Raw genomic sequence first — 25,965 nt, 5'->3', positions numbered from 1 at the left:
TGGAGCAACGAACCGCCCTTGCTGTCTCTGCCTGGCCGGTTCCCCTCTTTCCACTGGGATTCTCTGCCTCTAACCCTATTACAGGGGCTGAGTCACTGGCTTATTGGGGCTCTCTCATACCGTCCCTGGGAGGGGTGCGTCACCTGAGTGGGTTGAGTCACTGATGTGATCATCCTGTCTGGGTTGGCGCCCCCCCTTGGGTTGTGCCGTGGCGGAGATCTTTGTGGGCTATACTCAGCCTTATCTCAGGATGGTAAGTTGGTGGTTGAAGATATCCCTCTAGTGGTGTGGGGGCTGTGCTTTGGCAAAGTGGGTGGGGTTATATCCTTCCTGTTTGGCCCTGTCTGGGGGTGTCCTCGGATGGGGCCACAGTGTCTCCTGACCCCTCCTGTCTCAGCCTCCAGTATTTATGCTGCAGTAGTTTATGTGTCCGGGGGCTAGGGTCAGTTTGTTATATCTGGAGTACTTCTCCTGTCCTATTCGGTGTCCTGTGTGAATTTAAGTGTGCTCTCTCTAATTCTCTCTTTCTCTCTTTCTTTCTCTCTCTCGGAGGACCTGAGCCCTAGGACCATGCCTCAGGACTACCTGACATGATGACTCCTTGCTGTCCTCAGTCCACCTGGCCGTGCTTCTGCTCCAGTTTCAACTGTTCTGCCTTATTATTATTGGACCATGCTGGTCATTTATGAACATTTGAACATCTTGGCCATGTTCTGTTATAATCTCAACCCGGCACAGCCAGAAGAGGACTGGCCACCCCACATAGCCTGGTTCCTCTCTAGGTTTCTTCCTAGGTTTTGGCCTTTCTAGGGAGTTTTTCCTAGCCACCGTGCTTCTACACCTGCATTGCTTGCTGTTTGGGGTTTTAGGCTGGGTTTCTGTACAGCACTTTGAGATATCAGCTGATGTACGAAGGGCTATATAAATACATTTGATTTGATTTGATTTGAGTAGTAGTGGTAGTGATAGTAGTAGTGATAGTAGTAATAGTAGTAGTAGTAACATCAGTAGTAGTATTAGAAGTAGTAGTAGAAGTAGTGATGGTAGTAGTACAGGTAATAGTAGTAGTAGTAGTGATAGTAGTAGTAGTAGTGATAGTAGTAGTAGTAGTAGTAGTAGTGATAGTAGTAGTAGTAGTAGTGATAGTAGTAGTAGTAGTAGTGGTAGCAGAAGTAGTAACAGTAGTAGAAGAAGTATTAGTAGTAGTAGTAGTAAGAGTAGTAGTAGTAGCAGTATTGATAGTAGTAGTAGTAATAATAATAGTAGTAGTAGTAGTAGTAGTAGTAATAAACATAGTAGTAGTAGTAGTAGTAGTAGTAGTAGTAGTAGTAGTAGTGATAGTAGTAGTAGTAATATTAATAGTCATAGTAGTAGTAGTGATAGTAGCAGTAGTAGTAGTAGTAGTGGTTGCAGAAGTAGTAACAGTAGTAGAAGAAGTATTAGTAGTAGTAAAAGTAGTAGTAGTAGTAGTAGTAGTAGTAGTAGTAGTAGTAAACATGGTAGTAGTAGTAGTAGTACTAGTATTGATAGTAGTAGAATTAGTATTAATAGTCATAGTAGTAGTAGAGATAGTAGCAGTAGTAGTATTAATAGTCATAGTAGTAGTAGTGATAGTAGCAGTAGTAGTATTAGTGATAGTAGTAGTATTATTTGTGATACTAGTAGTAGTAATATCAGTAGTAGTAGTAGTGATCATAGTATTAGTAGTAGTAGTAGTGGTAGTAGTAGTAGTAGTATTTGTGATCGTAGTAGTATTTGTGATAGTTAGGGATGCACGATATATCGGTGAACATATCGGAATTGGACGATATTAACTAAAAATGCTAACATCGTTAGCAGCCCGATGTCTAGTTTAACGCCGATATGCAAAACCGATGTCAAAACTGACCTACATACCTATAGAATGACATGACGTAATGAAGCCACATACAATGTTGCGCTACACGTGCAACACAGCATTCTAACCTAGCCCACAATGTCTGCTGTGTTACTCGAGCAGTCAACAAATCCAGCAGCCATTTGAAAGAATACGACAATTTCAGCGAGGCAACTCAAAGGCGAAATCCATTAACGCCAAGATAATGGAATTCTTTGCCCTTGACAATTAACCGTTCTCTGTCGTGGGTTATGTTGGCTTTCGCCCACTGGTCGAGCACCAATACACATGACGCCCTACCGAAGTTACACAGTAATTGCGTCACTGCTTGTATGCTTCACGACATACTATGGGACGCCGTTTGGGTCTTTGCATGTCAAAAAAGATACACATCAAATAACACTATTTGACGCATTAAATAAGCTTTTAATTTGACACATCAAATAACACAGTTCTATGTTGTGTGTTCTGAATGTTGTGTGTTCTGAATTTGCACGTGCAAGCCAAGCGCCACCACTACTATCAGTAGAACTGTCAAAGCTGTACAAAAAAGTCTGCAATCAAGCAAACACCGGCCATGAACTATGTGTTTACAATACCATGTTGGTAATAAAGCATTATTTGTTTGACCGCAACTTCTGGGGTAGCTAGCTTTAGCCTGGTACCTAGCTAGAACCAATACAACAACAATTGAACTTCAGTTCATGAAAATAAATAGCTAGCCATCTACTTAAACCCTGTTGCCCTAAGCAGCCAGCTAGCTTCTTCTGGCTAGTGAGGCTCGACCAGACCGGGTTATGTGTTGTGAAGCTAGCCACAATGAGGACTAGGCATAACAGTGGAATTTGAGGTTTGCCTTCAAAATAAAAAGGGCTCTTTGAAGGTGATGCAGAAGGTTACAATTGGTGGAATCACGCCATATTTAGACTAGATAATGTTAAACAAGGTTGGAATGTAAAGCAATGAAATGGGGTATCAGTCTACTGGGTGACACCCACAGAACACAACTGTGAAGAGTTTACGCCAATATTAGCGTTGTAGCTCTTAGCGCGGGACTGTGACTGTGTGAAATCACCTCCCCAGTCAGCCTATTGTGTGTATTGACATTCATATTACACTGTACAGCTTTACCTAAGGATTGGGGATCAATGAAATGGAGTCCATTCAATACCCAAGATATTTTTTCCCAACGTTCTTCTCAGAGTTATCAGACTCCAAAACATCCCCACAGTATTGTTTTTCTTCGGGAATAGTGTTCAATACACATAGGTTGACAATAAATGTGGCTCAATTCACAGTTGTTTCAGAGTCCCGCAATAAGAGCTAATGTTCTAATGTCCTCTGGGTGTCACTGAGTAGACTGATACCCCATTTCTTTGAGCCACAATACATAGGTAAGGCTGTACAGTGAAATAAGTATGCCCCAATGCAATTCCAAAGTATAATACATCCAGTGTGATTTCAAAAGATTTTTGTCAAATTAACAAATTATTGTCTTTTGTTGATTTTATATATCAACATTCCAACCTCATTTAGCATGATCTATTCATTATGGCATAATTCTACTATTTGTATTAATTTGCATAACTGTCAATGACATACTTTTATTTTGAAGGCTAACCGCAAAGTCCACTATTGTGGCTAATCCTTATTGTGGCTAGCTTAACATACATGCGTCCGACCACCATTAATCAAATAAGAACTGTCTTATAAATTAGGGTTATTTTACATGACTATAACTATAGCTACTAAAACAGATTGTCGTTTTGCTATGTTTTTGGGGAAGAACATTGTTTGCATCCATGAGCTAGCTAGCTTTTTTTATGACCAGCACTGTAGGTGCGCGAGACAACTTTACTAGCATCATAGCATACGTATTGATGAATCGTTGTGACATATGAAATACGAGTGATAGTGCAATCAGTGTGCAATAACTACGTAAAAAATGTATGAACGCGTTAAATTGTTATGTGACGTGCAGTCATATTCAGGTCCTGATTGGTCAACAAGCTTATTTGATACGTCAAATGGTATTATTTGACACGCAAAGACCCAAACGGCGCTCCATAGCATGAGAAATCCTGGTTGAGAATGAAACGACGAACAAATGTACAGCAAAACAGCACAGCAAGTAAGTGAAAGAAATACGTTTTGAATATGTTTTACTGGTAATGGGTACATATGTAAATGCCAACAAAATAACTTTTTGCTCAGTGTGGTGTGTGTGTGTGTGTGTGTGTGTGTGTGTGTGTGTGTGTGTGTGTGTGTGTAACCTTAATTTAACTAGGCAAGTCAGTTATGAACAAATTATTATTTACAATAACGGCCTACCCCGTTCAAACTTGGACGTCGCTGGGCCAATTGTGTGTGTGCTATTTATCTGTACTAGAATGCTTAAAAGGCCGCTACAATTTTTAATATTGGTTATCGGTATCAAAAATGTTTGGTAAGGCAAATATTGGATATCGGTATCAGCCAAAAATCTGATATCGGTCATATCGGTGCATCAGTGTATAGTAGTAGGGATAGTAGTAGTAGTATTAGTAGTAGTGATAGTTGTAACAGTAGTAGTATTTTTGATAGTAGTAGTAGTGATAGCAGTATTAGTAGTATTAGTAGCAGTCATAGAAGTAGCAGCAGCAGCAGTGGTAGTAGTAGTAGTGGCAGTAGTAGCATTTGTGATAGTAGTAGTAGTGATAGCAGTAGTAGTAGTATTAGTAGTATTAGTAGTGGAAGTAGCAGCAGTAGTAGTAGTAGTGGTAGTAGTAGTATTTGTGAAAGTAGTAGTAGTAGTAGTGCTAGTAGTAGTAGCAGCAGCAGTAGTAGTATTAGAAGTAGTAGGGATAGTACTAGTAGCAGAACAAGTAGTAGTAGCAGCAGTAGTAGTATTGATAGTAGTAGTAGTAGTATTTGTGATAGTAGTAGTAGTAGTAGTAGTGATAGTAGTAATAGTAGTAATAGTAGTAGTTTTTGTAGTAGTAGTAGACGTAGTTGGTGTGATAGTAGTAGTAGTAGTAGTGATAGCAGTAGAAGTAGTAGCATAAGTAATATTATTAGTAGAAGTAGCAATAGTACTAGTAGAAGTAGTAGTAACAGTAGTGATATTAGTGGTAGTAGTGATAGTGGTAGTAGTAGTAGTGATATGAGTAGTAGCAGTGGTAGTAGAAGTAGTTGTATTTGTAGAATAAGCAGTACACGTAGTAGTATTAGCAGTAGTAGTACTACTAGTAGTAGTTGCAGTAGTATTAGTGGATGAAGCTGTAGTAGTAGTATTGATAGTAGTAGTAGTAGTAGTAGGGGTAGAGGTAGTAGTAGCAGCAGCAGCAGAAGCAGTAGTAGTGGTAATAATAATAGTAGTAGTAGTAGTTATAGTAGTAGTAGCAGCAGCATTAGTAGCAGTAGTGGTAGTGGTAGTAGTAGTAGTAGTAGTAGCAGTAGTAGTAGCAGTAGTAGAAGTAGTGCTAGTAGTAATAGCAGCAGCAGTAGTGGTATTAGAAGTAGTAGTATTAGTAGTGATAGTACTAGTAGCAGTACAAGTAATAGTAGTAGTAGTACTAGTAGTATTGATAGTAGTAGTAGTAGAATTTGCGATAGTAGATGTACTAGTAATAGTATTAGTGGATGAAGCAGTAGTAGTAGTAGTAGTGGTAGTAGTAGTATTTGTGAAAGTAGTAGTAGTAGTAGTGCTAGTAGTAGTAGCAGCAGCAGTAGTAGTATTAGAAGTAGTAGGGATAGTACTAGTAGCAGAACAAGTAGTAGTAGCAGCAGTAGTAGTATTGATAGTAGTAGTAGTAGTATTTGTGATAGTAGTAGTAGTAGTAGTAGTGATAGTAGTAATAGTAGTAATAGTAGTAGTTTTTGTAGTAGTAGTAGAAGTAGTTGGTGTGATAGTAGTAGTAGTAGTAGTGATAGCAGTAGAAGTAGTAGCATAAGTAATATTATTAGTAGAAGTAGCAATAGTACTAGTAGAAGTAGTAGTAACAGTAGTGATATTAGTGGTAGTAGTGATAGTGGTAGTAGTAGTAGTGATATGAGTAGTAGCAGTGGTAGTAGAAGTAGTTGTATTTGTAGAATAAGCAGTACACGTAGTAGTATTAGCAGTAGTAGTACTACTAGTAGTAGTTGCAGTAGTATTAGTGGATGAAGCTGTAGTAGTAGTATTGATAGTAGTAGTAGTAGTAGTAGGGGTAGAGGTAGTAGTAGCAGCAGCAGCAGAAGCAGTAGTAGTGGTAATAATAATAGTAGTAGTAGTAGTTATAGTAGTAGTAGCAGCAGCATTAGTAGCAGTAGTGGTAGTGGTAGTAGTAGTAGTAGTAGCAGTAGTAGTAGCAGTAGTAGAAGTAGTGCTAGTAGTAATAGCAGCAGCAGTAGTGGTATTAGAAGTAGTAGTATTAGTAGTGATAGTACTAGTAGCAGTACAAGTAATAGTAGTAGTAGTACTAGTAGTATTGATAGTAGAAGTAGTAGAATTTGCGATAGTAGATGTACTAGTAATAGTATTAGTGGATGAAGCAGTAGTAGTAGTAGTGGTAGAGGTAGTAGTAGCAGCAGCAGCAGTAGTAGTAGTGATATTAGTAGTAGTAGTGGTGGTAGTAGTGATAGTAGTATTATTAGTAGTAATAGTAGCAGCAGTAGTAGTGCTAGCAGAAGTAGTATTATTAGTAGAAGTAGCAGTAGTACTAGTAGAAGTAGTGGTAGCAGTAGTAGTAGAAGTAGTAGTGATAATAGAAATAGTAGTAATAGTAGTAGTGATATTAGTAGTAGTGATAGTAGTAGTAGTTATATGAGTAGTAGTAGCAGTGGTAGTGTAAGTATTAGTAGAAGAAGCAGTAGTAGTAGTAGTAGTAGTTTAAGAAGCAGCAGTAGTAGTATTGATAGTAGTGGTAGTGGTAGGAGTAGTAGTGATAGTAGTTGTAGCACTATTAACAGTAGTAGTAGTAGTAGTAGTAGAGAAAGTAGTTGCAGCAGCGGTATTAGAATTAGTAGTACTAGTAGTAGTAGTGATAATAGTAGTAGTAGTAGGTGTAATAGTAGTAATAGTAGTGATAGTAGTAGTAGTAGTAGTCGTAGTGCTATTAGTAGTACTGATATTATTATTATTAGCAGTAGTATTTGTGATAGTAGTAGTAATGAGAGTAGCGGTATTATTATTAGTAGTGATATTAGTAGTAGTAGTAGTAGTGGTATTTGTGATAGTAGTAGTAGTGATAGTACTACTAATACTACTAGTACTACTATCACTACTACTACTACTACTACTACTAATATTAGCAGTGATAATAGTAGTAGTATTAATAATACTAGTGATAATAGTAGTGGTAGTAGTAGTAGTAGTAGCAACACTGGTGGTGATAGTGATATTATTATCATTAGTAGTAGTATTGGTAGTAGTAATAGTAGTGATGTTGGTAGTAGTAGTAGTAGCAGCAATAGTATTTGTAGTAGTAGTAGCAGCTTTAGCAGTAGTGGTAGTTGTAGTGGTAGTAAATTGGCTGTGGTTGTCAATGAACAGTACAGTGTTGTAGGCTATATGCTTTAGGACTCACCTTGGAGGGAATAGGGAACCGGGTTTGCTCAGCCTTGCCTGGAGTGTGGATGGCAGTCAGGGGAGGAGGCCAGGAGTGGGTCATCTCCTGCAGGAAGATACATTACTCAAGTCAGCCAGATAACGTATACAGTTGAAGTCAGAAGTTTACTTACACTTAGCTTTTCAAACACTCCACACATTTTTTGTTAACCAACTATAGTTTTGCTTTGTGCATACTTCGTGCATGACACTAGTAATTTTTCTAACAATTGTTTACAGACAGATTATTTCACTTATAATTCACTGTATCACAATTCCAGTGGGTCAGAAGTTTACATACACTAAGTTGACTGTGCCTTAAAACAGCTTGAAAATTCCAGAAAATAATGACATGACTTTAGAAGCTTCTGATAGGCTAATTGACATTATTTTAGTTAATTGGAGGTGTATCTGTGGCCTACCTTCAAGGACTACATTCAAACTCAGTGCCTCTTTCAAAGGAAATCAGCCAAGACCTCAGAAAAAAATTGTAGACCTCCACAAGTCTAGTTCATCCTTGAGAGCAATTTCCAAATGCCTGAACGTACCACGTTCATCTGTGCAAACAATAGTACGCAAGTATAAACACCATTGGACCATGCAGCCGTCATACCGCTCAGGAAGGAGATGCGTTCTGTCACCTCGAGATGAACATACTTTGGTGCGAAAAGTGCAAATCAATCCCAGAACAACAGCAAAGGACCTTGTGAAGATGCTGGAGGAAACAGGTACTAAAGTATCTCTGTTTGCAACTGCACATGTGGACAAAGATAGTACTTTTTGTAGAAATGTCCTTTGGTCTGATGAAACAAAAACAGAACTGTTTGGCCATAATGACCATCGTTATGTTTGGAGGAAAAAGAGGGAGGCTTGCAAGCCGAAGAACACCATCCCAAACGTGAAGCACGGGGGTAGCAGCATCATGTTGTGGGGGTGCTATGCTGCAGGAGGGACTGGTGCACTTCACAAAATAGATGGCATAATGAGGGTGAAAAATTATGTGAATATATTGAAGCAACATCTCAAGACATCAGTCAGGAAGTTATATGGGTCTTCCATATGGACAATGACCCCAAGAACACTTCCAAAGTTGTGGCAAAATTGCTTAAGGACAACAAAGTCAAGGTATTGGAGAAGCCATCACAAAGCCCTGACCTCAATCCTATAGAAAATTTGTGGACAGAACAAAAAAAGCATGTGTGAGCAAGGAGGCCTACAAACCTGACTCAGTTGCACCAGATCTGTGAGGAGGAATGGCCAAAATTCACCCAACTTATTGTGGAAAGCTTGTGGAAGGCTACCCGAAACGTTAGACCCAAGTTAAACAATTTAAAGGCAATGTTACCAAATACTAATTAAGTGTATGTAATCTTCTGACCCACTGGGAATGTGATGAAAGAAATAAAAGCTGAAGTAAATCATTCTTTCTACTATTATTCTGACATTTCACATTCTTAAAATAAAGTGGTGATCCTAAGTGACCTAAAACAGGGAATTTTTACTAAGATTAAATGTCAGGAATTGTGAAAAACTGAGTTTAAATGTATTTGGTTAACGTGTATGCATATGAATGAGCATGCACCAGATCACAGCTTGACTCACACTGCACACACACATTATTGAGCTTGCTTCTCATTTATCCATTACAGTCAATACTCTATCTATCTCTCTCTCTCTCTCTCTCTCTCTCTCTCTCTCTCTCTCTCTCTCTCTCTCTCTCTCTCTCTCTCTCTCTCTCTCTCTCTCTCTCTCTCTCTCTCTCTCTCTCTCTCTCTCTCTCTCTCTCTCTCTCTCTCTCTCTCTCTCTCTCTCTCTCTCTCTCTCTCTCTCTCTCTCTCTCACACACACACACACAACACTTAAATTATCATTATCAACCCGATTGAGGTCTGTTTCGAAACTTCGGACGGTTAATGAAAATAACCCCCTCTGGCTTTATTCACCTGAAGTGTCAGACTGAGCTGGATGTCTAATAGAGATACTCACATTTCAGAGTAGCACAATGTGGCAATGAAATCGAATGATCTAGAGTAGCAGAATGTGGCAATTATATCGAATGATCTAGAGTAGCACACTGTGGCAATGAAATCTAATGATCTAGAGTAGCACAGTATGGCAATGAAATCTACTGATCTAGAGTAGCACAATGTGGCAATGAAATCTACTGATCTGGAGTATCACAATGTGGCAATGAAATCTAATGATCAGAGTAGCACAAAGTGGCAATGAAATCTAATGATCTAGAGTAGCACAGTATGGCAATGAAATCTACTGATCTAGAGTAGCACAATGTGGCAATTACATCTAATGATCTAGAGTAGCACAATGTGGCAATGAAATCGAATGATCTAGAGTAGCACAATGTGGCAATTACATCTAATGATCTAGAGTAGCACACTGTGGCAATGAAATCTAATGATCTAGAGTAGCACAGTATGGCAATGAAATCTACTGATCTAGAGTAGCACAATGTGGCAATGAAATCTACTGATCTGGAGTAGCACAATGTGGCAATGAAATCTAATGATCTAGAATAGACAATGTGGCAATGACATCAAATGATCTAGAGTAGCACAATGTGGCAATGAAATCTAATGATCAGAGTAGCACAAAGTGGCAATGAAATCTAATGAGCTAGAGTAGCACAATGTGGCAATGAAATCAAATGATCTAGAGTAGAACAATGTGGCAATTACATCTAATGATCTAGAGTAGCACAATGTGGCAATGAAATCGAATGATCTAGAGTAGCACAATGTGGCAATTACATCTAATGATCTAGAGTAGCACAGTATGGCAATGAAATCTACTGATCTGGAGTAGCACAATGTGGCAATGAAATCTACTGATCTGGAGTAGCACAATGTGGCAATGAAATCTAATGATCTAGAGTAGCACAATGTGGCAATGAAATCAAATGATCTAGAGTAGCACACTGTGGCAATGAAATCTACTGATCTAGAGTAGCACAATGTGGCAATGAAATCTAATTACCTAGAGTAGCAAATGTCTGTACACATGACAATTGTAAGTCGTTTGGATAAAAGTGTCTGTTAAATGGCGTATATATAATATACATGATCAAACCAACTATCAATGTCTAGAAGTCAACAACATTCTTGGCTTATGATATTACAATCTTACATACTTTGGTATTCCACTAAATTCCTTTTAACCTTATTTCCTCCCCAAGAACACCAATATTATTGCCTTCTGGGAAACACACACAAGCCATTCATTTGTGTGAGATGCAGTGAGGCAGCAGGTAGCTGGCTGTACCCTCGCAAGGCTTTGAGTTGCAAATTAAATGTATTAAAAGCAGCCGAGCATGGCTCCCAAACCAAACAGGGCTATCCAAACACAGTGAAACAAGGATAACCAACTGTTTAGTCTTGCACCCCTGTGACGGCAGGACAGACCAATGGTTAAAACCTGTGTGTTTAAATAAATACACACTGGAATAATATTCTAAACTGACCATCTCCTGAAACTCTTCGGTCTAGGGATGAATTGTTTTGATTATTTCTTGAAATCTCTGAGGGATATTCAATCACACTAAGAGTCTGGGTTATCGTCCTGTGGTGTTATAAAGTATGTGCTGTATCCGACAGTATAGTATGAACAATTGTCTCTCATGTAATAGGGTTTCACAGATCAACTGCTCCTATCGATGCACTTAGACAGACACGTTACAGGATTACGATGTACTGTTGAACTGTCAGCCTCAGAGATGAAGATGCATATGGACATCATCTGTTATCTATCCATCACAAGTCTTTTCTCTCTCTCTCTCTCTCTCTACCTCTCTCTCTCACTCTACCTCTCTCTCTCTCTCTCTACCTCTCTCTCTCTACCTCTCACTCCCTCTCCCTGGGCTGGCAAGAGGATAACGAGCGTAGAGCAGAGCCAGGAAGGGCAGAAGTGGAGAGATAGATGAGGTACCGGGCCTGTGATATGCCACCTCGGAGGTTAGTGGATTCGGTTATTTCAGCCACACCCATCACTGACAGGTGTATTAAATCGAGCACACTGCCATGCAATCTCCATAGAAACATTAGCAGTAGAATGGCCCGTAGTGAAGAGCACAGTGACTTTCAGCGTGGCACCTTCATAGGATGCCACCTTTCCAACAAGTCAGTTCGTCAAATTTCTGCCCTGCTAGTGCTACCCAGGTCAACTATAAGTGCTGTTATTGAGAAGTGGAAATGTCTAGGAACAACAACAGCTCAGCCGTGAAGTAGTAGACCACACACGCTCACAGAACGGGACTGCCGAGTGCTGAAGCATGTAGCGTGTGAAAATCGACTGTCGTTGTTGCAATACTCACTATCGAGTTCCAAACAGCCTCTGGAAAAAACGTCAGCACAAGAACACGACAGCATACAATGACATTCTAGACGATTCTGTGCTTCCAACTTTGTGGCAACAGTTTGGGGAAGGCCCTTTCCTTTTTCAGCATGACAATGCCCCTGTGCACAAAGTGAGGTCCATACAGAAATGGATTGTTGAGACCGGTGTGGGAGAACTTGACTGGCCTGCACAGCGCCCTGACCTCAACCTTATCGACTGCGAGCCAGGCCTAATTGCCCAATGTCAGTGCCCAGCCTCACTAATGCTCTTGTGGCTGAATGGAAGCAAGTCCCCGCAGCAATGTTTGGCTCCACCCCCCTCCAAGTGTTGCTCATCTTCCCCATTATCCTCTGGGCACTTATACCTGTGTTCTCTGTTTGTCTGTGGCCAGTTCGTCAAATCAACCAGCATTTTGTCTCAGCTCCTGCTTTTCCCCAGTCTCTCTTTTCTCACTCTCCTGGTTTTGACCCTTGCCTGTCCTGACTCTGAGCCCGCCTGCCTGACCACTCTGCCTGCTCCTGACCCTAAGTCTGCCTCCCGTCCTGTGCCTTTACCCCACTACTCTGGATTATCGACCTCTGCCTGTCTTGATCTGTCGTTTGCCTGCCTGTTGCTGTAATAAACATTGTTACTTCAACACAGTCTTCATTTGGTTCTTACTTGAAACACGATAAGTGGAAAGCCTTCCCAGAAGAGTGGAGGCTATTATAGCAGCAAAGGGAGGACCAACTCCATGCCCATGACTTCAGGATGAGATGTTCGACGAGCAGGTATCCACATCCATATTTTAAATGTTTGCCACATTTCTTTCAACAAAAGTATTTGCTGGTAAATCATTAACGATCATTAATGATTAACATGACTGTAAAAAAAATTGTAATAAGCTCAACAAAAAAATAAACATTTTTGTTTTCAGGACTCTGTCTTTCAAAGATAATTCGTAGAAATCCAAATAACTTCACAGATCTTCATTGTAAAGGGTTTAAACACTGTTTCCCATACTTGTTCAATGAACCATAAACAATTAATGAACATGCATCTGTTTAATGGTCGTCAAGACACTAACAGCTTACAGAGGTCACAGTTATGAAAACTTAGGACACTAAAGAGTCCTTTCTACTGACTCTGAAAAACAACTGATCAACTGAACAGCTGATCGTCCTCGCAGTGGCAGACCACGTGTAACAACACCTGCACAGGATCGGTACATCCGAACATCACACCTGCGGGACAGGTACAGGATGGCAACAACAACTGCCCGAGTTACACTAGGAATGCACAATCCCTCCATCAGTGCTCAGACTGTCTGCAATAGGCTGAGAGAGGGCTTGTTGGCCTGTTGTAAGGCAGGTCCTCACCAGACATCACCGGCAACAATGTTGTCTATGGGCACAAACCCACTGTCGCTGGACCAGACAGGACTGGCAAAAAGTGCTCTTCACTGACGAGTTGTGGTTTTGTCTCACCAGGGGTGATAGTCAAATTCACTTTTACCGTCAAAGGAATGAGCGTTACACCAAGGCCTGTACTCTGGAGCGGGTTCGATTTGGAGGTGGAGGGTCTGGGGCGGTGTGTCACAGCATCATCAGACTGAGCTTGTTGTCATTGCAGACAATCTCAACACTGTGCGTTACAGGGAAGACATTCTCCTCCCTCATGTTGTACCCTTCCTGCAGGCTCATCCTGACATGACCCTCCAGCATGACAATGCCACCAGCCATACTGCTCGTTTAGTGCGTGGTTTCCTGAAAAACAGGAATGTCAGTGCTCTGCCATGGCCAGCGAAGAGCCCAGATCTCAATCCCATTGAGCATGTCTGGAACCTGTTAGATCTGAGGGTGAGGGCCATCCCCCCATAAATGGTGGAAGAGTGGGGTAACATCTCACAGCAAGAACTGGCAAATCTGGTGCAGTCCATGAGGAGGAGATGCCCTGCAGTACTTAATGCAGCTGGTGGCCACACCAGATACTGACTGTTACTTTTGATTTTGAACCCCCCCCCCCCCCCCCCCCCCTTTGTTCAGGTACACATTATTCCATTTCTGTTAGTCACATGTCTGTGGAACTTGTTCAGTTTGTGTCTCAGTTGTTGAATCTTGTTATGTTCATACAAATATTTACACATGTTAAGTTTTCTGAAAATAAATGCAGTTGACAGTGAGAGGACATTTCTTTTTTTGCTGAGTTTACTTCAAATCAAATCAAAATAGATGTAAATTGTATTTGTCAAACGCTTCGTAAACCACAGGTGTAAACTAACAGTGAAATTATTACTGATGTGTCCTTCCCAAGTTTCCAACCCTAATCGAGCAAACATCTAGAGGAGGGTAGCTCTCCAGGAACAGGGTTGTAGAGCCCTGGTTCCGGATATCTCTGACAGATGAGGGGGAAAACTATAATTGGATATTGATGTCTTCAGTTGATATTAGAGTGTACTGTACACTACAAGCCATAAAATAATCTGATCTATAGACAGTGGTCACAGTAAAGGACCCAGGCTGTCACAACAACAGTTTGCAAGGCAACATGGCTGAGAGGCAGAGAGAGAGAGAGAGAGAGAGAGAGAGAGAGAGAGAGAGAGAGAGAGAGAGAGAGAGAGAGAGAGAGAGAGAGAGAGAGAGAGAGAGAGAGAGAGAGAGAGAGAGAGAGAGAGAGAGAGAGAGAGAGAGAGAGAGAGAGAGAGAGAGAGAGAGAGAGAGAGAGAGAGAGAGAGAGAGAGAGTGAGTAAAGGACCCAGGCTGTCACAACAACAGTTTGCAAGGCAACATGGCTGAGAGGCAGAGAGAAAGAGAGAGAGAGAGAGAGAGAGAGAGAGAGCCCGAGCGAAGGCGGGCAGCAGCCGATTCATAGTGGCAGACTATGTCACGCAGGGAGAAGTACCAGTCATTATTCAAGCTGGGCCTGTTGTGTGTGTGTGTGGCCTCGGTGCTAGCAGGACATGCTCTCTAAATAGAACATCTACAGGAGACAAGAATGGCCATCTCGTGAGCTGGTTAATGAATACATCTATCCCTCGGCTGTGACTTTTGCTGTTGATCTATTTTAACACTCATACATAGGGTTAGACGATATGGCCAAAATATAATATATAAGTGATTTTAATAGGCTTTCTCCAATCTGACGGTTTAATTTTCAATCAAACTTAGGTTGTCCAATTTGTTTAACTTTTAATTTACTTAGCACTGTATAAAAGTACCTTTATAGACAATGTTGTAAAAATCCATAACGGTATGTGGATCAATACCAGTATACCGGTATTCACAATATATATCGCCCAGCCCTACTCATACATGGAAGAACAGATCTGGAGCCATTCTATTGAAAACAATGGTAACCCAGTACATTGAGTTGTCCCTGTTACTATGTGTCGTGTCTTTACTATCATTAAATTGAAGACTTATAGTTTTTATCAAAGATTCTCTGTAATTAGTATTACGCGATCAACTGATTAATCATGTAACTGTAATTAACTAGGAAGTCGGGGGAACCAAAGAAAAATATTCAGATTACAAAGTTATCATTATCTAAAATAACTTTTCAGATATTTTATCTGATCAATTAGTCTTCGAATTATTTACTTTACCTCACGTTAGTCTCATTCCAAACGTCGTAAATTGTTGCTTATCTGCACGAACCCAGTCTTCACTATGAGTCATCCATACATCAATTGTCTTAAATCATTTAGTTATTACTAACTAAGTAATTCACAGAAATGCAATTGCAATCAATATATATATTTACGCTCAGTGTGTCGTCTTGATCGCTGTTGAAAAGTTTGTTTCTGTTGGAGAGTTTCGTCCTCTCTCTCTCTCTCTCTCTCTCTCTCTATGTCTTGGTTAGAGGGGATAGTTCAAAGTGACATTCATTAATTTGATATAGAATGGATGTTTCTGTGGTTGTAGTTCGTCTCAATGATACCGAATTCCTAGCTGCAGACTAGTAATTAATATCAAAGACTTGTTCTTATTCTGTCGGTATCGATAGTCTAAGAGTTTAAGCACGTGGTATGGTTAAAAGATTCAGCATTGGTCTACAACCTTTGTCCTGTCCTAATGGAGAAAAACATGGTCTGGTGATAGTTGGGTTTTATTCGGAATTGCAGAAAAGGGGCTGTCCCAGGATGCCTGACCCTAACTGGGCCCAGGGGCGGTCCTCTGATTTAGTTCAAATCAAAAGGGAATTGTATTTTGCTTCATTAAACAGTCCAAAATCATATTACACAATTTTACAAACAGTATCATACTCACTCATTCATCTTATACAACAAATAGATGTAAACCTCATATCTGAGGCTATTATATAAACAGCATTATGGTAATGTGGCCATGGTCTCCCATGAGCTTCCCCAAGTTGTAACAAACGGACCAGTTTGTAGCTGGATTCTTCACCGATCTTTTATACTTTCTCCGGAACATGAAATTTGTTCGTACCTCAAGTTCTGTGAGGTAGAAGAAATTCCTTTGTGCTCTATTGGGGACCCTCGCTGCAGGCCCCGGACTGGGCACCCTCGCTGCGGACCCTGGACTGGGCACCCTCGCTGCGGGCCCCGGACTGGGAACCCTCGTTGCGGGCCCCTGACTGTGGATCCTCACTGATGGGAGGAGACGTATAGACAGCCTGGTGCGTGGGGCTGCCACAGGGCCCACCAGGCTGGGGAGAGATACAGGAGGCCTGGTTCTGGGAGCAGGCACAGGATGAACCGGGATGTGGGGGAGCACTGTAGATCTGGTGCTTAACATGTGCACCTCTCCTTTTGGCTGCATGCCCACTTTAGCCCGGCACGTGCGATGAGCTGGAACAGGCCGCACTGGGTTCTCCTGGCGAACTGGAGATACCATGCGTAGAGCTGGCACAGGATAACCCGGGCCGAAGAAACGCACCGGAGACCAGGAGCGCTGAGCCGGCACAATCCCTCCTGGCTGAATTCCAACTCGCACGCCAACTGCAGGAAGCTTGCAGAGAGCGCACTGGAGACACACGGCGCAGAGCTGCATAACCTGGTGCCTGACTAGTCACCCTCTCCCCACGGTAAGCACGGGGAGTTGGCTCAGGTCTATTAGCTGACTCCGTCAATTTCCCCATGTGCCTCCCCCCAAAAATGTTTGGGGCCGCCTCTCGTGGCTGCATTGCTGACTTGCCTCCTCATATCGCCGCCGCTCCTCCTTCGCTGAGGAGATTATCCTCCCTTGGACGGCGGAACTCCCCAGCCTGCCTCCAGGGTCCCTTACCATCCAGGATCTCCTCCCATGTCCAGGAGTCCCTTTCACCAAGCTGCTTGGTCCCTTGTTGGTGGGAAGTTCTGTCACGGCCGTCGTCAGAAGGAGACCAAGGTGCAGCGTGGTGAGCGTGCATTTGACTTTTATTATACTGTCGCCGACAAAACAAGAAACAAAGAAACAACCGTGACGCTTAACAGGGCTAAGTGCCACTAACAAAGATAACTTCCCACAAACACAAAAGGGAAAAAGGATGCCTAAGTATGATTCCCAATCAGTGACAACGATAGACAGCTGTCCCTGATTTAGAACCATACGCGGAAAAACTAAAACATAGAAAATAGAACATAGAATACCCACCCAAATCACACCCTGACCAAACCAAAATAGAGACATAAAAAGCTCTTTAAGGTCAGTGCGTGACAACCAGTCTTTTCAATGCGATATTCGTATTCTGAGAGCAGAAGTCGCATGTAAGTGTCAAGTGTAGACAAGACCTCTCTCTCTCCTACAAACTCAGCTTTGCCAAAGGCGATCGTGCGAGGCATGTTATTTATTTTAGAAGGCATTGCTTTCAATTATAATGACCAAACTGAAGCAGGGCCGGCGGGGTGTCCTTGTAGATGCCTCGCTCAATTAGAAAGTGTCTCTATTTTTGTGTTTTATCGCTGTCACTGTAGTCACACAAAACAAATGTTGTCATTATTCACTTTTTTTTTAGCTAATTGAATTGGAAGAGGTACGGTGCCTTTAGAAAGTATCAATTCCTCATTTTATTCCACATTTTATAGTGTTAAAGCCTGAATTCAAAATGGATTCAATTTCATTTTTTTTCTTACCCATCTACACACAGTACCTCATAATGACAAAGTGAAAACATATATTTTTGGGGGGGCAAATTGATTGAAAATGAAATACCGAAATATATTGTTTACATAACAATTTACACCCCTGAGTCAATACATGTTCGAATCACCTTTGACAGCGAGTACAGCTGTGAGTCTTTCTGGGTAAGTCTCTTATAGCTTTGCACACTTGGATTATAAAATATTTGCACATTATTCTTCAAGCTCTGTCAAGTTGGTTGTTGATCATTGCTAGACAGTCAATTTCACATCTTGCTATAGATTTTCAAGACAATTTAAGTCAAAACTGTAACTCGGCCACCCAGGAACATTCAATGATGTCTTGATAAGCAACTCCAGTGTATATTTTGCCTTGTGTTTCAGGTTATTGTCTTGCTGAAAGTTGAATTCATCTCACAGTGTCTGGTGGAAACCAGACAAAATCAAGTTTAGGTCTAGGACTTTGCCTGTGCTTAGCTCCCTTTCCTTAATTATTCTAACCTGAACAACTCCTTTCTTCTGGTCATTCTGTCAATTAGGTTAGTATTGTGGAGTAACTACAATGTTGTTGATCCATCCTCAGTTCTTTACTATCACAGCCATTAAACTCTATAACTGTTTTAAACCATTGGCCTCATGCTGAAATCCCTGAGCAGTTTCCTTCCTCTCCGGCAACTGAGTTAGAAAGTACGCCTGTATCTTGTAGTAACTGGGTGTATTGATACACCATCCAAAGTGTAATGTATGACTTCATCATGCTCAAAGGGAATTCAATGTCCATCTACCAATAGGTGCTATAATCTATAATAGCCTTCTTTGCGAGGCATTGGAAAACCTTCCTGTTTTTTGTGGTTGAACCTCTGTTTGAAATTCCCTGCTCGACTGAGGGACCATACAGATAATTGTATGTGTGGAGTACAGAGATTGACTCAAGACATTTCAGCTTTACATTTTTATTAATTTGTATACATTTCTAAAAACATAACTCCACTTATTATGAGGTGTTGTGTGTAGGCCAATGACACACAATCTCAATTGAATCCATTTTAAATTCAGCCTGTAACAGAACACAATGTGTAAAAAGTAAAGGGGTGTGAATACTTTCTAAAGGAACTGTAGAAAGGGTTGAGGATTTACCAAATACTAAAGGACTTATAATAAGGCTTACCTGGAGAAAGTCGGACCCCTCTGAAATGAAAATGGATGGCCATTTTCTTTAATAAAAAGTAGGCCTATGGCATACACTCTCATATCCAATCAATTTGAGTCTTGGATTTAATTTAACTTAACCTCTCTAGGGTAGAGAGATTTACACGGCCTGCTACTCGGGCCCAGAAGATATGATATGTATATAGATGGTAGATTTGGATAGGAAACACTCTACAGTTTCCAAAACTGTTAAAATAGTGTCTTTGAGTATAACAGAACTGATTTAGCAGGCGAAAACCTGAGAAAAATCCATTCAGGAAGTAGTTTTTTTGTTGGTTTTGTAGTTTTCTATTCAATGCCATTACAGTATCCATTGACTTAGGACTCCATTTGCAGTTCCTATGCCTTCCACTAGATGTCAACAGTCTTTAGAAATCGTTTCAGGCTTGTATTCTTATAAACGAGGGAGTAAGACCAGTCTGAACGAGTGGACCCTAACGTGACGCATTGTTTTTTTGTCTGATTGTTTTAACTAAGTTTGAGCCTGTGGATTACTGAAGAAAACGCACTAACAAAACAGAGGTTTTTGGATATAAAGAGACTTCATTGAACAAAAGGAACACATATTGAGTAAATGAATGTCTTCTGATTGCCACCATATGAAGATCATCAAAGGTAAGGGATTAATTTTATCTCTATTTCTGAGTTTTGTAATGCTTCTGCTTGGCTGGTTACTGTTTGTAATAATTTGTCAACTGGGCTTTGTTCTGGGCTAGGTATGTTCTGGGCTAGGTATGCTTTCGCCGAAAAGCATTTTATAAATATGACACTGTGGTTGGTTTAACAAGAAGTTAATCTTTAAACCTATGTAAAATATGTTTTGTTTTCTGAATTTTTATAATGAGCATTTCTGTAATTTAATTTGGCGCTCTGCAACCTCACTGGATGTTGGCCAGATAGGACGCTAGCGTCCCACATACCCTAGAGAGGTTAACATCCCTTCACTGACACAGAAGTAGGCTATATAAAGAGTGCATGGTGGGTGGAGGAATTGACTGACAATATGTATGTATGGATATATCAGCCTATAGGATAATTTATTCTGTCAAACAGGTAGGCCTACCTCTTATTTATTAAACTTCTTAGGGCTGCAATCCCGTTAACGGGGTGATATGACAACAGCCAGTGAAAGTGCAGGGTGCCAAATTCAAAACAACAGAAATATCATAATTAAAATTCCTCAAACATCCTATACCGTTCTTATATCTTATACCGTTTTAAAGTTAATATTGTTGTTAATCCCACCACAGTGTCCGATTTCAAATAGGCTTTACAGCAAAAGCACCACAAATGATTATGTTAGGTCATCACCAAGCCACAGAAAAACACAGCCAATTTCCAGCCAAAGAGAGGAGTCACAAAAAGCACAAATAGAGATAAAATTAATCACTTACCTTTGATGATCTTCATCAGATGACACTCATAGGACTTCATGTTACACAATACATGTATATTTTGTTTGATAAAGTTCATATTTATATAAAAAAATCTGAGTTTACATTGGTGCGTTGAATTCACTAGTTCCAAAAACATAGAGTGATTTTGCATAGCCACATCGATTCAACAGAAATACTCATCATAAATGTAGATGATAATACAAGTCATACACATGGAATTATAGATATACCTCCCCTTAATGCAACCGCTGTGTCAGAAGTCAAAAAAACGTTATGGAAAAAGCAAACCATAAAATAATCTGAGACAGAAAAATAATCAAATTAGCCGCCATGTTGGAGTCAACAGAAACCAGAAATCACATCATAAATACTCCCTTACCTTTGATGATCTTCATCAGAATGCACTCCCAGGAATCGCAGTTCCACAATAAATGCTTGATTTGTTCGATAATGTCCATTATTTATGTCAAAGTAGCTACTTTTGTTAGCGCGTTAGGTACACATATCCAAACGCTTGTGCATTACTTCGCACAAAAACTTCGGACAAAAACATCCAAAAGTATATTACAGGTCGAACAAACATTTCAAACTAAGTATAGAATCAATCACTAGGATGTTTTTATCATAAATCCTCAATAAAGTTCCAACCGGAGAATTCCTTTGTGTCTAGAGGAGCAACGAAACACAGGGCGATATCATGTGGAATGCGCATGACCAGGAAATGGCTCTCTGCCAGTAACCTGACTCATTCAGCTCTTATTCAGTCCCACAACACAGTAGAAGCCTCATTCATCAAGTTTCTAAAGACGGTTGACATCTAGTGGAAGCCCTAGGAAGTGCAACTTCATTCATATCCCAATGTGAAATCAATAGGGCCTGGGTTGAATATATACCAACCTCAGATTTCTCACTTCCTGTTTGGATTTCTTCTCAGCTTTTTGCCTGCCATATGAGTTCTGTTATACTCACAAACATCATTCAAACAGTTTTAGAAACTTCAGAGTGTTTTCTATCCAATAATAATAATACTATGCATATATTAGCAACTGAGACTGAGGAGCAGGCCATTTACTCTGGGCACCTTTCATCCAAGCTACTCAATAAATCAAATCAAATCTAATTTTATTTGTCACATACACATGGTTAGCAGATGTTAATGCGAGTGTAGCGAAATGCCCCTGCAGCCATAAAAAGTTAAACAGCTTGACATTTTCCCGAAAATGAGTTTTAAATAGGAAGAAATAAGATCCAACACAAAGCCCTGTTGCTGTTGTTAGTAAAGTCGGAATAAAATGAATTATGCCTATTGTCAGCAACATGAGCTGCCTATTTCTTATTGTTTGTGCCGCAGCTGCTGATTCAAGTTTGGTATTTGGTATTTATTAGGATCCCCATTAGCCGCTGCAAACGCATTGGCTACTCTTCCTGGGGTCGACATGAAACATGACATCATACATAGTACAGAACATTATTAGTCAAGGACGGAAATACATACATTTAAAACGTCACACATAGCTTACATATCAGTACATGCACACAACATCTACAGGGCCTTCGACAAGTATTCAGACCCCTTGACCTTTTCCACATTTTGTTACATTACAGTCTTATTCTAATATTGACTAAATAGCTTTTTCCCTCATCAATCTACACACAATACCCCATAATGACAAATACATTTTTGCTAAATTATTATTTTTATTATTATTTTTTAAATATCACGTTTACATGTACATACATACAAACAGTCGGAAGTTTACATACACATTAGCCAAATACATTTAAACTCAGTTTTTCACCATTTCTGACATTTAATCAGAGTAAACATACCTTGTCTTTGGTCAGTTAGGATCATCACTTTATTTTAAGAATGTGAAAGAATAATAGTAGAGAGAATGATTTATTTCAGCCACATTCCCAGTGGGTCAGAAGTTTACATACACTCAAATAGAATTTGGTAGCATTGCCTTTAAATTGTTTAACTTGGGTCTAACGTTTCGGGTAGCCTTCCACAAGCTTCCCACAATAAGTTGGGTGAATTTTGGCCCATTTCTAGTGACAGAGCTGGTGTAACTGAGTCAGTTTTTTAGGCCTCCTTGCTCGCACATGCTTTTTCAGTTCTGCCCGCACATTTTCTATGTGATTGAGGTCATGGCTTTGTGATGGCCACTCTGAATACCTTGACTTTGTTGTCCTTAAGCCATTTTGCCACAACTTTGGAAGAGTGTTTGGGGTCATTGTCCATTTGGAAGACTCATTTGGGACCAAGCTTTAACTTCATGACTGATGTCTTGAGATGTTGCTTCAATATGTCCACATCATTTTCCACCCTCATGATGCCATCTATTTTGTGAAGTGCCCCAGTCACTCCTACAGCAAGGCACCCCCACAACATGATGCTGCCACTACCATGCTTCACGGTTGGGATGGTGTTCTTTGGCTTGCAAGCCTCCCCCTTTTTCCTCCAAACATAATGATGGTCATCATGGCCAGTTCAGACCAGAGGACATTTCTCCAAAAAGTATGATCTTTGTCCCCATGTGAAGTTGCAAAACACAGTCAGGCTTTTTTATGGTGGTTTTGGAGCAGTGCCTTCTTCCTTGCTGAGCGGCCTTTCAGGTTATGCCAATATAGGACTCGTTTAACTGTGGATATAGATACTTTTGTACATGTTTCCTCCAGCATCTTCACAAGGTCCTTTGCTGCTGTTCAGGGATTGATTTGCACTTTTTACACCAAAGTACGTTCATCTCTAGGAGACAGAATGCGTCTCCTTCCTGATGGTTGCGTGGTCCCATGGTGTTTATACTTGCATACTACTGTTTGTACAGATGAATGTGGTACCTTCAGGCATTTGAAATTGTCTCTCAAGGATGAACCAGACTTGTGGAGGTCTACAAGATGTTTCTGAGGTCTTAGCTGATTTCTTTAGATTTTCCCATGATGTCAAGCAAATAGGCACTGAGTTTGAAGGTAGGCTTTGAAATACATCCACACGTACACCTCCAATTGACTTAAATGATGTCAATTAGCCTATCAGAAGCTTCTAAAGCCATGACATCATTTTCTGGAATTGTTCAAGCTATTTAAAGGCACAGTCAACTTAGTGTATGTAAACTTCTGACCCACTGGAATTGTGATACAGTGAATTATAAGTGAAATAATCTGTCTGTAAACAATTGTTGGAAACATTTAAGTGCATGTAAACTTCCGACTTCAACTGTATGTATTCAGACCCTATACTCAGTATTTTGATGAAGTACCTTCTCTGCAGATCCTCTCAAGCTCTGTCAGATTGGATGGAGAACGTTGCTGCACAGCTTTTTTCAGCTATTTCACAGCTAGTCTGTCCAGAGATGTTTGATCGGGTTCACGTCTGGGCTCTGGCTGGGCCACTCAAAGACATTCAGAGACTTGTCCCGAAGTCACTCTTGTGTTGTCTTGGCTGTGTGCTTTGTGTCGTCCTGTTGGAAGGTGAACCTTCGCACCAGTCTGAGGTCCTGAGTGCTCTGGAGCAGGTTTTCGTCAAGGATCTCTCTGTACTCTGCTCCATTAATCTTTGCCTCAATCCTGACTACTCTCCCATCCCTGTCGCTGAAAAACATCCCCACAGCATGATGCTGCCACCACCATGCTTCACCTTAGTGATTGTGTCAGGTTTCCTCCAGGCGTGACGCTTGGCATTCAGGCAAAAGAGTTCAATCTCGGTTTCTTCAGACCAGAGATTCTTGTTTCTCATGGTGTGAGAGTCCTTTAGGTAAACTCTAAACAGGCTGTCAGGTAGGTGAATTTTGCTGAGGAGGGGCTTCTCTCTGGCCACTCTACCATAAAGGCCAGATTGGTGGAGTGCTGCACAGATTGTTGTCCTTCTGGAAGGTTCGCACATCTCCACAGATGATTCCTGGAGTTCTGTTTGGGTTCATGGTCACCTCTCTGACCAAGGCCTTTCTCCCCCGATTGCTCAGTTTGGCTGGGCGGCCAGCTCTACGAAAAGTCTTGGTGGTTCTAAACCTCTTTAATTTAAGAATGATGGAGGCTACTGTGTTCTTTGGGACCTTCAATACTGCATACATTTTTTGGTACCCTCCCCCAGACCTGTGCCACGACACAATCCTGTCTCAGAGCTCTACAGACAATTCCTTCAACCTAATGGCTTGGTTTCAGCTCTGTGGGACCTTATAGAGACAGGTGTGTGCCTTTCCAAATCATGTCCAATAAATTGTATTTACCACATGTGGACTCCAATCATGTTGTAGAAACATCTCAAGGATGATCAATGAAAACAGGATGCACCTGAGCTCAATTTCAAGTCTCACAGCAAAGGGTCTGATTACTTATGTAAATAATACATTTTAAAACCTTTCTAAAAACCTGTTTTCACTATGTCGTTGTGTGTAGATTGATGAGTAAACATGTGTATTTAGTCTATTTTAGAATAAGGCTGTAACGTAACAAAATGTGGAAAATGGGAAGGGGTCTGAATACTTTCTGAATGCACTGGATATCAATCTTGAAGAGGATTATCTATCTTGGATGCAGTTTGAATGGAATTGATGAAGAGAGAGAAAGACTGCAAGAGAGTGCTCACAAAGGAAATGTGCTAAACTCAAGGCTGAGTGTCTGCAGGTTTTTGCTCCACCCTTGTACTTGATTGATGAAATAAGGTCAGTAATTAGTAAGGAACTCCCCACACCTGGTTGTCAAGGTCTTAAAAAACAAAAACCTGCAGAGACCAGGCTCTCCATGGAATGAGTTTGACACCCCTGATTTAAAGCAGTGATATTTGAGTGATAGACTTTTAAAACTGCAGCTGCAATTTAAAAAAAAATCTTTACAATTAGAAAATGATCTCCAGATGGAGATGTGTAAATTAGAAGCACATTCAGTCCTTATAATACTGTAGCATATGCTGCAGCAAATTTAGGCCTACCTGTCAGAAAGAAAAAAGTTACCATGATGAGATGATAGGTCTACATGCATTGTGAACTGCACTCCATACTGAGATTGGATGTCTGACCCCAACCTGAGCGTTGATGATTGATCATACAGAGAGCAGAGAGAAGGCCTTAGAGAAGCCAGATTTAGACATTGCAAATAATTTAACAGTTCCATTTCACGCCATGCAGTTCATAAAAATATTTTGTTTTATAATTTACCACTTTCTCTTATTTATCCCGGGAAAGAGGAGTGGGTTTGGGTGGGAAATCCCGTTAAGTCTTAGTAACCCGGTTCAACCCTAAGTCACAGAGAATAGAGATGCTGGGAGGGCTTTAGTGCAGGGTTATAACAGGGAGTTTGGGATACTCACTGATACGCTTGTATGGCTGAGGAGGCTGGGGTGTGTTTGGTACCTGCCAATGAAGCATCACTATGGCGACTGACTTCCAGTCATAAAGCAGTGCAGCCTCTCCATCGCCTCTGGCAACGGTAGTACTGTAGAAACGTCACGGAAAACCAGTAGAGGACTATGAACTTCCCCCCCGAACGAGCGACCGAGCGGCTGAGT

General features: G+C 40.8%; 1 protein-coding gene across 1 annotated transcript in view; it reads right to left on the bottom strand.

Moving 5' to 3' along the window:
- The window catches only part of LOC110504399 (AF4/FMR2 family member 2), a 288,511-nt gene that overhangs the window by 125,998 nt on the left and 136,548 nt on the right, over positions 1–25,965 (bottom strand). The window contains exon 6 of the mRNA XM_036970067.1: positions 7,423–7,509. Within this exon, the coding sequence (XP_036825962.1) occupies positions 7,423–7,509 (87 nt within the window). The remainder of the gene's footprint in view (positions 1–7,422; positions 7,510–25,965) is intronic.

This window comes from Oncorhynchus mykiss, chromosome 31 (genome assembly GCF_013265735.2).
Source record: "Oncorhynchus mykiss isolate Arlee chromosome 31, USDA_OmykA_1.1, whole genome shotgun sequence".
NCBI lineage: Eukaryota > Metazoa > Chordata > Actinopteri > Salmoniformes > Salmonidae > Oncorhynchus > Oncorhynchus mykiss.
Note: the sequence above shows the minus strand (reverse complement) of the source record. Positions and strands in the feature narration are given on the sequence as shown.